Raw genomic sequence first — 13,160 nt, 5'->3', positions numbered from 1 at the left:
ATTAATTCGGACGAAGCTAAACACGGTAAAATTGAACCAAGAACATGTACCGAAAGCTGTCGAAGCTGTTATCTTCCGCATGCACCGCATGTACAGAGGAAAAAATATTGCCCGATTAGTTATATACTGGTTATTAATAGCTATACGTGATACGGTTCTATCCTGTACTGTCACGAGATCAGTGTTTGTTCCGACGCTTGTCAGACATCGAATACTGACTCAAACTCGCGATAATATCGCGCTTGAACATTGTAGGTCAATATTGGCAATCGCTTGTTTTATGATACAGTCGCATTTGTCAGACGTAATTAATTTCCTATCGGATGTCGACTCGTAAGACTTTAGAAAGAACGGTAAATAAACGGAAACGAAAAAGAATGCCACGACATATATTTTTTTTTATCAAATGATCCTCCTCTTATACAAACTTCGTAATCCTTGTTATTGGTAATTGTACATATTATGAGTATAATTGTTGTTCTCGATTCGTTTCGCGCTTGCGAAAGAATCGTAAAACAAACGAGAGAAAGAAGAGATGGTACGTTGGCGTTTATTATTTCTCACTAGAAGTGTGCAAGTACATTGCCATCCAGAAGTATACGGACAGTTTCAAATTATTGCAAATATATAAAATTTACGTTAATTTATTTTTTTTACTAGAACTTATTCTAAACTCTTCAATCAAATTTTGATCTATGACCTTATCTCAGATAACCATATACAGTTAGTAGATATTGATTAAAACGATAGAAAATATTAAACAGTATAAATAAAGGAGCGATAATCGAAAGTGGATGAAAATTGTTCCTGCAGAGACGTCTATTTAGTTTAGTTTTTGTGACTTTAAAATTCAATGTTGGAATCGATTGAAACATGTTTGTAGCTACGTTCTAAAAGTTTATGTAGATTTTACGAGGTATCAAAGATTCGTTACGGATGAACTAAATCGATACAGATACATTCCTTGTCTGAATTTAAATTTAGCAGAACATTTGATCCCAGTTATGACAAAAGGCAAAGAATTAACAGTTGGGAGACGTTCTTTAATAACAGATTTACCACTCGACAGTAACGTGCATCTCCTCAGATACATCGTTTCACGATCAGATTATTGTGATATATGTTGTTTGCAGTTTCTCATTTGATTTAGCGTGGTGGCGCCGTAATAAACGATGCCCCTCATTATCAGATACGAGTTCTTCAGTTACGCTACAGCATTTATTCTAAATCCCACCGACATATGTATCAATTATATACAAAAACATCCCGAGTAAATAAGCAGTACACATCACCCCTACTCTTTCTTGTTCTCCTGATATAAATGTAAGACAGCCTCTGAAATTAAACACAGTGGCAAGAGATTCTTTTCTTCGAACGATTCCACGAATCTAAATTAACTTCGGTACTATAATTCGAAATCTTTAAAATGCAGCCGATCACAAGATCACGAATCTTCGGTTTAACGAAAGAAGTAGAGCTGAAGAGATTCTTGAGTTCGCAAGAGTTGATTGATCGTGATAATATGTATGGTGGTAGACATTTTAAGCCACTTCCGGTAGTTCTTGCAAGAGGCGAAGGCGTTTATTTGTGGGACGTCGAAGGGAAACGATATCTCGATTTTTTGGCGGGTTTCTCAACAGTGAATCAAGGTCATTGTCATCCACGTTTGGTGAAAGTAATGAGAGAACAAGTGGGAAAGCTCGCTCACACGTCTAGAGCTTTTTATTCGGAGCCTCACGGTGCACTAGGAGAATATCTGTCGAAGCTTCTTGGGTGGGACAAATTCTTGCCGATGAATACTGGTACGAAAAAAAAAAACGAAATACATTCAAAGATGGAGAAATTAGATAGAAAAGAACAGAAAGCGTGTTAAAAGTAATGAGCATCCGGACACTTTGATCGATTTATAGTAATTATACAGTATAGTAATCTGAATTTGACTAATGTGTACAAATCAATAATGAACTAATAGTTAGAAGCGATGTTTTCTATCTTTTTATAGAGTATATAACAGAGTATATACGCTTAAGTAAGTTACTTATTAAAATATGTAACAATTATATCAATATGTAACAAATATATGAAAACGTGTTTCCTCAAAAGTAATCCTGTGTTCGGATACTTGCGTATACTTGTCAATGGAAAATCAGAAGTTAGAAGCGCAAAATACGTAGACGCGTCTATGTGTTGCATTACAGGAGTCGAAGCAGGCGATACTGCCATTAAGGTTGCTAGACGTTGGGCTTACAGAGTAAAGAAGATACCTCCGGAACAAGCAACCGTGGTCTTCGCAAAAGGGAACTTCTGGGGACGTTCTATAGCCGCGTTGTCTGCATCTACGGATTCAAATTGTTACACCGATTTCGGACCTTACGTTCCTCGCTTCGACAAAGTACCGTACAACGACCTCAACGCTTTGGAAGAAAAATTTAAGCAGGATCCAACTGTTTGCGCGTACATGATGGAACCAATTCAAGGAGAAGCGGGTGTCATAATACCGAATGTATGTTATTTTCATCTTCCATCAGACTTGAATAGACAAATGGTCGAATAGATAACAGACAGATATAATACCCATTTTGGATCGTATAGATCTGTGACGAATAGTTTCAGTAATTGGAGTTCCATTTCTCGTCTTTCCAAATCCTAAACTTTCATTTCGATGTAGGATGGCTACTTGAAAGGTGTACGAGACCTGTGCAACAAATACAATGTGTTATGGATCGCTGACGAAGTACAAACTGGTTTATGCAGAACGGGCAAACGATTGGCGGTAGATCACGAAAATCAACGGCCGGATATTCTCGTGCTAGGAAAGGCATTGTCTGGCGGATTGTATCCTGTTTCCGGTATTTTAGCGGACGAACAGGTAAACATAACTGCAGTGGAAACAATAGCAACACGTTATTGATCCTTTCAAGACCAAATTCTTATTTAACCTGTGAGAAAAATGGTTTTTCAATTAATTATTAGCAATAGAAACACATTTTTCTAATGTTACGTCAATCTAAGTCAAACCTGCTATTTCCTTAGATAATAATGTGCCTAGAAACTGGATCTCACGGTAGCACTTTCGGTGGAAGTCCGCTTGGTAACAGAGTCGCTATAGAAGCAGTTAAAATTTTAGAGGAAGAAAGTCTTGCGGAGAATGCGAGTAAGCTTGGGGAAATTCTACGGAAAGAATTAGGAAAACTTCCGAAAGACATAGCGGTAGAATTTAGAGGTCGAGGTTTATTGGCTGGTTTAGTAATTAATAAAGGTATTGACTCAAGTCCGCGATAATATCCTGCAATAATATATTGTACGTTTACTTTGCTGCTTGTTACATTTTGTAATATCTTCCAGACTTCGCCGAAGGATGGGATATCTGTTTAAGATTGAAAGAAGCAGGCTTGCTGTCGAGACCTGCTCATGGTCAAATATTAAGGATATCGCCACCACTTACTATCACGAAAGAACAACTCGAAGAAGGTCTCGATATACTCACCACTGTCCTCAGAAATTACAAATAAATTAGTTATCGTTACACGGATAACTCTTCTATAATACGAGAGCTACCCTATAGTACGAGGAAAATGTCGTGTTATAAAAATCGCATTATGCGAGACGCAAATTATACACAAAAAGTGAATTTATTTTCTAAAAATGATTCCTTTAATTATTCTTTCGAAGAATCTTTTAAAAATATTATGATAATAATTTTTTTAAAAAAGATTTTTTTAAATCTCTAAAAAATTAATATTTTATTTATTGCTTTTTTCATTGCTTAAAAAAGCAATAAGTTTATACATATATCTACAACTCGCAATGAAAAATCGTATCTCAATTACTTTCTACTAATATTATCTATCGTAATACAATGTTTACCTGTACCTCTTTCAGAATGTACAAATATTAAATATCTTCAGTCGTTTAAAACGGAGAAAATTAATCATTGAAAATAGTATAAAATACTTATATACATGGAATTGTATATTTTTAAGATGATGTATCTATGTACATATAAAAAGACGTGTACACATCGGTTAAGTATGCGAATCGTGCCTTTTCAAGTGCCTCGTGAGACTAAACGCTTGAGAGAACAACTGATTACACTGATGACATTTATATGACTTTGTACCATTGTGTAAAATCAGATGTCTCTTCAAATGATTCGCAAGTTTGAATCGTTTCCCGCACAATCGACACTGATGTTGTCTAACAGTAGTATGGGATGCTTCATGATTCTTCAAGTGACTTGACTGCGAGAACCGCTTTCCACACGCTTTACATTCGAATGGTTTTACCTTCGTGTGAATTCTCATATGTTCGGCGAGATTGCCTTTTTGAACAAAACATTTGTTACAGTACTCGCACTTATGCGGTTTGGCTGCTTTATGCGTTCTCAAATGAATCTTTAAATTATAATTTCGACTGAATGTCTTGTCGCATATTTCGCATCGCATCAGACCTTTCCCTGTGTGAAGTCGTTCGTGAGCTTTCAGATTTTTCAATAAACGGAATCTCTTCTTACAGCTGACGCATTCGAAAGCTTTGTTCTCCTCGTTTCTCCCGTTGCTATTGCCGCTTCGTCTGTGTGTTTTTAAATGTTCCTGCAGATAAGAAGGATATGCAAATATTTTATCACACATTTTACACGGGTGTACATTGGTTTTCGTGTGTAATCGCATATGTGCGTTTAGTTTGCTCTTCGATGAGTAACCTTTCACGCAATTGGGACACTTGAAAGGTTGCTGACCAGAGTGCGAGAATCGGTGCGTTAACAATTTAGATTTTTGAGAAAACGACTTGGAGCATACGTCGCATTTGTACTTTTTCGCCTGTAGCTGTTGCACATTTTCAGAATGTTCGCTCTCGATCTGCTGTTTACTGTAATTAAGATTCGAAGAGCACGATTGATATCTATCGATATTCTCTCTGTTGTCCGTACGTTCGAGACTTTTCGCAAATCTTACACCGCGATAGACAGCTATATTATATGTATCTGAATCAGACATCGCTGTGTTTCTTACACGAGGGCTACCCTCTCGAACTTCGTCTCCCAAATCCATATTTTCTGGAAATTCCAAGTTTTGTATTTCGTTATTATCGTTCGTCGTTGACCTATGATAAGATAAGTTTTGGATAGTATTCCCGACGGAATTAATCGACCTCTCGTAACTCAAGTTTTGAGGAATTTGATTTGAATTCTCGCAGATATCTATATGCTCGTTATCGCAGGGCACTTCTATGCTTTCCGAGTTGTGGGTGATACTATGACTTATTAATTGTGTTCTATTGGTGAACGTGCGATTGCACAAAGAACAATGTAGCGCGCAAGCAGCTCGGCTAGGGTTTTCCCCGTTCGTTGGTATCATTTGCATCACGTTTGACCTAATCAATGGAGACAATTGCGTGTGTTGAATGCTCTCGTTGGTTAAATTAGAGCTCAGGTGACCAAAGTTAAGATTGAAGTATGGATTTTGTGATTCTACTATGTGCATATGTTGCATAGGTATATCGTCTTGGACAAAAGGTAAATGTGATCTGTTGTGGGCACAGAGCTCTTGGTAGGTCATAAATACTGCTCCACATTCTATACATTTCAAAGTCTTATGGGAATTTTGAACAGGCATGAAACCCTGATTTTGTTGATATAATTTGTAACCTGCTGCGTATGAAGCCAGACCAGAAACCTATGAATATCGATACATTTGCATTTTGCAAAAGTTCACGTTCCTTTTACAAACAAGGCACATACGTGCACTGATGAAGCGATCAGCTTTTCTTCTAAAACCTCGTGTAAAGTAAAAACATATTTCTTTATTTAATTTTTTCAATCACATGGGAATAATAAATTATGGATTGTAGATTTTCTAATTTTGGTATTACTTGAAAGAGCTGCTACAATAAAGTTTGGAATTCACTGAAATGCCAAGTTAAATTATGATGTGCTATGGTAAATTGAAAAATATGTGTTTTAATACACGTATACAGAACCATTCCCATCGGAAGCTATGCTATTAGCATGCTTATACATGGTTTTATAAGAAAATCTGATCTTTGTCAATACTTCTATTCATTGTTTTAAATTTGATTACCTTTAAAACTGCTTGTCTTAACGCTCTGTCAGCTGCACGACATTGTTCCCTGTATAATAGAGCAGATTCCGCTCTGGTTACACAACGGTCGCACATTTTTTCTGGAAGACCATCGCCCTGCCATACCTAATGAAATACGCATTTCAGACGCAACAAAATCAAATTTCGTATTCGTGGTAATCAAAAAATTGCGAATTTGAAAATGTTCATTACTTCGAGACAGGAGAGAGATCGCAATTTAGCAGCGAGAGACGACTCAGCCGGTCCCACGAACAAACAAACCATTTTGTCGCCATCCTCTCTTAGACAAGTACGGCATAATTTACCAATATTTTCGCTGTCAATTTCTTTCGTAACGATGAACATTATTATACTTTGACAGCTAACCTCAAAAGTTGCTTTAAACACAGACGAGACACAGAGTAGACATGATATGCAATGCTATTTCGTGTTTCATGTTTTGGCGGTTACGGTTACCTACCTACCTTACCATTTTCATATCACACGCTACCTTATCGATTCAATATAGCAGCGGCTCTAGTAGCGGTTTAAATTAAAATTAAAGTCTTCTATGAAATTATAACCAAGATATAGAAAAGATATTTTATAATCATAAAAGAAGTATAGAATTTTATACTGACACATAGGTTTGCCTCGCAAAATCACAACACAATTTATGAATAATTCAAACAAATAAATTACGCTCGATGAAAAGAGTAAAAGGACCGACGAAAGGAACGAAGAGAGTAACAAAAACCTATTTCTGTGAATAAATATATCGATCAGATACATCGATCTTCATAAATACACTAAAACTAAGGCCATTTATTCTGTACTTAATTATTTTAAGATTTTAAGATTTTGTTAAAAGGTTAAGATTTTGTTTTAGCGTTTTCAGGCCGCGCCATCTATTCAGTGATTTGTCAGTAAGTAATAGATGTCGCCAAACGATCAAAATAGTTTTTACCTGGTACGTACGTATTATTTTACAGACAGGATCGTTTACCGAGATCTTGTGGTTAATGCCGCGCCGTTATTGAATGTTATAAATTGTATAAAATCGCTATAATTGAAAGGTGTAGAATATAATCTATGTAGATTTTAATATAACCTATTGTAGAAATGGGAACGTTAAACTTTATGATAAAGTTTAAATTCTATTTGTACACAATCGACAACTTCTTCTAAATGAATTGGAATAAGCTGGTTGCACGGAAAGGAAGAAGTTTACGTGTACGATATTGCATCGGAATCCGAGTAGGCAATGATTTGAAAAGTTTCGATAAAAGTAGACGGAGAGGAAAACGACGCCGGATCGATTGTACAATCGTGTGTGATTTCCGTTCAAAGCCGTCCAAAGCAATCAATGGAACACGTCGATGGCGAATACAGAGAGTCAACTCTACTTCGTTGTTCTTGCTAGAAGAAAATCTAATATTTCGTTCTCATGCTTGTCTGTCGTAAACTATGTGTACGTGCTACAAAACAAAAGAATTTTTATAGGCATCGATCACAATCTACCGCGTACCCTATCGAATATTTTTCTTTCCGGTTTGCTTGTTCTTTCCCTACCTGACATCTTTCTATTCAGTTTTTAACCCATCCTTCTTTCTTTAACCTATTACGGGCCAACGTTGTATTAACGTAACACTTAATTTATAATTTCTTTTTAGTTAATTCACATTTTGATTACGAAAACATCATCTTCGCTGCTATCTTTTTTCTTTCATTTAGATTCAATTATTTAATGGGCCATTTTCTAATACATATTTTTTACATAATGTTTAGGCACTTTCAAATTGATGCAAATATATAAAATACAGTTCAAATTAAGCTCTTTAACCTAATCTGATCTTATTTCAGGCGACCATACACAATTTATAGACATTGGTAAAACAATAGTTGATATTAATTAGTCTAAATGGTGAAACAATCGGAAGCGGATGAAAATTGAGTCTGTATAGACATCCGAGTTCAGTGATCCTAAATGCATCTGTTCCATATTGGGACTTTAGAACGAAATAAATGTGTATTTTAGCTACGTTCTAAAGTGCATATAGTCCTTATGGAGATTTTAACTGTCAGCCGTTTATCGCAGTTAAACGTGGAATTACAAAGTTCCATAAGAATTAAAGTTTGTTTCCAACTATGTTCTAAAAGTTTATATAAATTTTACCACGTGTCAATCATCCGTTACTGACACACATGGAACAAGAGCGATACAGGTACTTTCCTTGATTTAGTTTAAATTTAACAGAGAATTTTGATCGCCAGTTATAGCGTATGGCAAAGAATTGACAATAGCGAAATATTCCTCTATCGTAGCGTTGAAGATATAATAAAAATATCTTTTTGATCGAATTGCACTAATTGTAGGTGTTCAAATACTTGTGTACCATAGAGTATATACCTCACTAGAGACGAAAGGATTAAGGAAGTCCGCTTTGCTGTGTTTGCTATATATATAATTCCGACGAAAAGGTAGAGTAGCAGATTTCACAGCAGTTGGAATTGTGGCAAATATTTCCGTAATTTGCTTTTCGGATTACCCCTTCCGATGATTTCAATCCTCGTCCATTAATTCTATCGTTAACGAAACGCGCGATTTAATTACCTACATTGGCCTGATAGAAATTCGATAAATAATATTACCACTGATGAAATATAGCCAATTAAATAAATAACATGGCATCGCGGTGCGGCGTAACGCGATCATAGAAACTTTACGATATAGGTGATCACAACATGACGCAATGAAATCAACAATTTATGGATAAGTAGATGCTTATTACTCGTACATTGTATTCATCAAGGGGATCTTTAACACGGTAAACTACATTCTGGTACCCATATTTTTAGAATGCGATATTCTTCCGTTTGCTTTCGTTTCATTGACGAGGATAATTAGAAATCTTTTCATTTATAATTTTCTAATTACATTAAATCACAATTAAGCAAATGTTCAAATTTTTGTCTGTATTTCTGTCCGAAATTGGAAGAGGAAAGGCAGTTTGGCGAGAAACGGACGAAATACAAGGTAAACGAGTAAACTGATATGCTAAAAGCTGTTAAAAAGTTTACGCGCGTAATTGTAACGAGATCCATTAATGATCGGTTTTTTCTATCTCCTCACGACCACCTACGACCTACGCTTTGATCTTTGCGCAACTAATAACAGTCGAGGACACCAAGAAATGAACCGCGAATTGGATAACAAAGCTCTTATCGAGCTGGATGAATTCATGTTTCATGCTCCTATGTAAACGGGAAGGGAACGAGATCAGAAACAGGCCAATTAACAATTGCAGTTACAGATTCTAGAATTCCATGCACAGCCTACAACTGATTAGTCCGATAATTTCGTTTCGTTGCCTGATCTGATGTTACAAGTTGTTTGGTGCCCCTTTGGCCCAGCTGAAAAGCTAACTGTGCAATACATAGGCGAAGATTGTTTCACGGTAGCTAGTGAAAAATAGCTTTTGGAGAAAGCGAGAGGTTCGTCGAGCTTTGATTAGTCGTGTCCTTTGGGAATACGAGCAACAATAGGTTTACGGGTCGACAAACTCGGCATATCCACTGTCTATCGATTAACAGTAGAATAATCAAAATTGGTGATAAATGCAACACAAATACTTTCGAAATACGACAATGAACGTTTAGCGTAGTTTCTTCCCTTTATGCTCCCTGTGCATTTTTACTTGTAGTTCTTGTGTAATGGTATATACATAAATAATAAATATATGAATAAGTAGTAAAATATATTATTGCTATGTCTTTTAATAGACAACTTAGATCTACAGCCTGATGATTCTGTAAGAAGTTAGTGAGTGTTGCTTCTAATTACTAATTTATCATTAATTTGTACATTTTGGTAAAATTCACATATTGTTATTACAAATCGCCCAAAGTGCCTGGATAACTATATGTATAAGCGTTAGTGTATGTACGTATGTACATTCAGTTCAATTGGTTTTCAGGTTGGAACCGATGAATCTTCTAGATTGCTTTATGCCTTATTACTCTCTATGCGAAAAGGTGTGGCCCATTATAGGCCAGCTAAAGAGCACTCTTAATGTTTTCTGCAAATCATTTCTTACGATCCAGCATTACGGTAGATGGGAAATTAGCTTGCTTCGATCGTGAGGGGAATATTGATTTTCTCGTTTGCGTAGGAATGTTATACCGATACGTATGCAGATAAAAATTGCGCAAGAGAGATGTTCCTGCTCTCAGAGCATTTCCATTAGTAAACTATATATGTATTTATGCGCTTAACATGGCGTTGGTTGACAACAATTTTAAAACTGCATCCCTGTGTAAAACAAGAAGGTTGATTTTTCTCTTGTAGTCTGCATATGCAAAAATATTCAAAGTAAAGCACTTGTTATGAGTCATATTAGGTCATCTCGTAACTAATGCAGCTTCTCTTCAAAGCTGAACTTAAAGCAATGAATGTCGCTATTATTTAGCAAACTGAAATAAGAAAGTTAAGAAAGATATGAAGGATTGTTGAAAATTTGTTAAAATCCAACATTGATCAAGTAGCAAGTAATTTTTAATTTTCACCCAGTATATGAGAAATGGTCACGTTACTTGTGGAATAATCTAATATTTAAAGCGTAACAAAATAAATTTAATTTACGTTCTACATTTAATGTAAAACAAATTAAAATTCTATTTCTTTAGTTGTCCTGATAAAAATACGAACGTGCATAAAACCTGGCAGTCACAAATTTCTTTTTTTACAAACGCATTAACTTTCCGAAAATCAGTATTCAACAAAAACCATAAACAAAAGGAGAATAATAGTAGCCAATATTTTATGGTCTGTGCTCTCGCTTACGTATCGATGCGTAGGTAATATTACAGAGAAAAAAGAACTCGCGAAACTATCGAGTTGCAGCATCGAACAATTATGATTCACACCTCGTGACATTCTTACACTTTTCCAACTGAAATGACGTGGCAGCATTTTTTTATCGAGGAATTTCCGTGAATAAAGGCAACATCCGGACAATCTTGCACAATAATTTATTAACTATATTATATAATATCAGTGAATGAATAAGTTACAAGGTATAAGTTATGAACTTCCTTTTTACAATTTCACAATTTTTTATCAAATAGGATAATCGAATGATTCGAAATTTGTAAAATTTCATTTTCATTTTTCTTTATCAACAAACTGTTTATTACTATTCAAAGTATTTATTAATATTGATAAACTTATTCTAATTATGTATACGAGGAAACTTGTTAATGCTAATACCTTATAAATTGTGACTTGTGAAATTTCATGAATAATATTAGTTTAATTGTGCAAGTGAGCGTGGAAGAATAGAAATGTGATGTTTGAGGAGTATTTAGCTTCCTCGAGGCGAATCTGTACTCCAAGTAAGAATCAACCGTGCGACCGTCATTGCGCGACGTGGGAATGCAAAAGTAGATAAGAATGATACCGAGACTACCTCTTGTTAGCTCTCGAATCGTTACGAAGCTCAACTATACGAGATAACCTCACCTTTGTAGCAAGAGTATAAGAATATGGCAGTGGATGTGACCCGAGGAGTTTAAAATCAGACACCGAAGCGTGGACACTTGTAAAGCTATATTTCATTTACAACTTTTTTCGTGTCAATTTGCGTTATTACTTTTGACTACTCTTTAATAGATTGTGATTATGCAAGGGAACCCTAAAGATATCTCTAATATCCTTTCTGTTCTTATTTCTTCTCTCACATTGATTCCACAATTTCAAAAAATTTGAATATTATGACTAACTATCTTTTCTCAAATCATTGAAATTCTTTCGAACGTTCGATTTGTACCTGTAGTGGATTTGCAAAGCGGATGTCAACTGTTATTGTAAATACATTTTGTATATTCCGTAATACACGTGTAGGTTGTTTACCTTGTTTTTCATTTATAATTATGTCACATTTTCGTATTATGTATTTCACTGTTTCGTCTTTAATAGATTAACTTTGCCGCAGTTCTTAATTTTTTCATGTCCCAACCTCACTTTATACACAGCTCAAAAAGAGATTTGTAGTATTTTAAGAATATCTTCAGCGTAAAAGTCAAATAAAAAGTCATGCATATCAGACAATAACAATTCTTTTACGTTTTCCTTAAATTTGAAATGTTTCCTAACGATAGAAAAATATGATTAGGTTAGGGTTAAACTTACGATTAGTGAACTGAAGTTATTTGAGATGCTCTGGAACGATATTTCCTACGAAGTACTTCGTGCTGGAGAATTTGACAATCAATATCGATATTTACTTACATCGATTCGATTCGATTCAACGTTCTCCGCTTTTCATTGATTTTTATCGCCTTTTTCTATCCGTCATACACCACATAGCGTTCGATGGCCACGTTCGCGGCAACAGGTAGATAACTGTACAAATACGACGCGCCGAATTTCTTCAAAAAATTCGGTAATTATCGAGTAATTGTATTATCTCATCTAGGTATAACAACCTGACGATTCATTTAGGAATGATGCAATGCTGTATTTCCAGAAATGTATTTCAAAGAGTTGTTCCATTTCGGTCAAGCGCAAAGTGCAATTAAACAGAACAAAAGGTAAATAAAATAAAAGATAAAGAAGCACACAAAGGGAACGGAAGAAATAATAATACACTAGAATACCATAGTGAGCTCCACTAATTTCTTCAACGTAAATGTACAGCGAATACAATTATGAATTTCTAACATTTTACTATACCCAAGATACTTACATTTCGTGTCACGAGTATTACGTTAAATCGCATTTTCAATAAATCTATGTATACAAATGGAAATGGAGCAAAAAATAAGAAAAAGTAAAAGCACGAGGTTCGACGAATCGTCTATTCGTTCCTGGAAGATCAACAAGTAGTTAGCAAGTGGTGGGGGAAGGTCTGTTTGTATGCTGGCGATGGGATTGGTAATGCGGGGTCGGAGGAGAGGGGTTTGATCAGCGGCGAGTCGGCACGAACTACGGACTAGCGGGGAGGTAGGGAAACACGGGAGAGGGGAATTGTTAAAGTGGGGAAGGGGCGCGAATGGTAGGGACGGTATTCGGGGCAGGCG

General features: G+C 35.7%; 2 protein-coding genes and 2 long non-coding RNA genes across 4 annotated transcripts; 2 read left to right on the top strand and 2 right to left on the bottom strand.

The window, feature by feature from the left end:
• Nucleotides 1-15: 15 nt before the first annotated feature.
• On the top strand, nt 16-3,512 carry LOC126870782 (ornithine aminotransferase, mitochondrial-like). The gene is made up of 5 exons (XM_050628820.1): nt 16-1,802; nt 2,199-2,503; nt 2,669-2,869; nt 3,034-3,259; nt 3,346-3,512. The coding sequence occupies exons 1-5, from the start codon at nt 1,427-1,429 to the stop codon at nt 3,510-3,512; spliced, it is 1,275 nt and encodes a 424-aa protein (XP_050484777.1). The 5' UTR covers nt 16-1,426.
• Nucleotides 2,189-3,166, bottom strand: LOC126870783 (uncharacterized). Its single transcript, XR_007691447.1, has 3 exons — nt 3,019-3,166; nt 2,408-2,939; nt 2,189-2,336 (listed from the first exon to the last, which is right to left on the bottom strand). It is a non-coding gene; the product is annotated as an uncharacterized LOC126870783 (long non-coding RNA).
• On the bottom strand, nt 3,283-6,474 carry LOC126870775 (zinc finger protein 600-like). Its single transcript, XM_050628811.1, has 3 exons — nt 6,294-6,474; nt 6,081-6,206; nt 3,283-5,675 (listed from the first exon to the last, which is right to left on the bottom strand). The coding sequence occupies exons 1-3, from the start codon at nt 6,444-6,446 to the stop codon at nt 4,026-4,028; spliced, it is 1,929 nt and encodes a 642-aa protein (XP_050484768.1). The 5' UTR covers nt 6,447-6,474; the 3' UTR covers nt 3,283-4,025.
• Nucleotides 6,475-6,741: 267 nt separating this feature from the next.
• Nucleotides 6,742-8,639, top strand: LOC126870785 (uncharacterized). The gene is made up of 3 exons (XR_007691448.1): nt 6,742-7,551; nt 7,944-8,305; nt 8,457-8,639. It is a non-coding gene; the product is annotated as an uncharacterized LOC126870785 (long non-coding RNA).
• Nucleotides 8,640-13,160: the final 4,521 nt, after the last annotated feature.

The sequence above is a fragment of the Bombus huntii genome, chromosome 10 (genome assembly GCF_024542735.1).
Source record: "Bombus huntii isolate Logan2020A chromosome 10, iyBomHunt1.1, whole genome shotgun sequence".
Taxonomy (NCBI): domain Eukaryota; kingdom Metazoa; phylum Arthropoda; class Insecta; order Hymenoptera; family Apidae; genus Bombus; species Bombus huntii.
This window is presented reverse-complemented; position numbering and strand designations above follow the sequence as displayed.

Coding starts and splice junctions, on each gene's coding strand:
- LOC126870782 (XM_050628820.1), top strand. CDS start 1,427: ATGCAGCCGATCACAAGATCACGAATCTTCGGTTTAACGAAAGAAGTA. Junction 1,803..2,198: donor ATTCTTGCCGATGAATACTG/GTACGAAAAAAA, acceptor GTTGCATTACAG/GAGTCGAAGCAGGCGATACT. Junction 2,504..2,668: donor CGGGTGTCATAATACCGAAT/GTATGTTATTTT, acceptor ATTTCGATGTAG/GATGGCTACTTGAAAGGTGT.
- LOC126870775 (XM_050628811.1), bottom strand. CDS start 6,446: ATGTTCATCGTTACGAAAGAAATTGACAGCGAAAATATTGGTAAATTA. Junction 6,207..6,293: donor GATCTCTCTCCTGTCTCGAA/GTAATGAACATT, acceptor GTATTTCATTAG/GTATGGCAGGGCGATGGTCT. Junction 5,676..6,080: donor TAAGACAAGCAGTTTTAAAG/GTAATCAAATTT, acceptor CGATATTCATAG/GTTTCTGGTCTGGCTTCATA.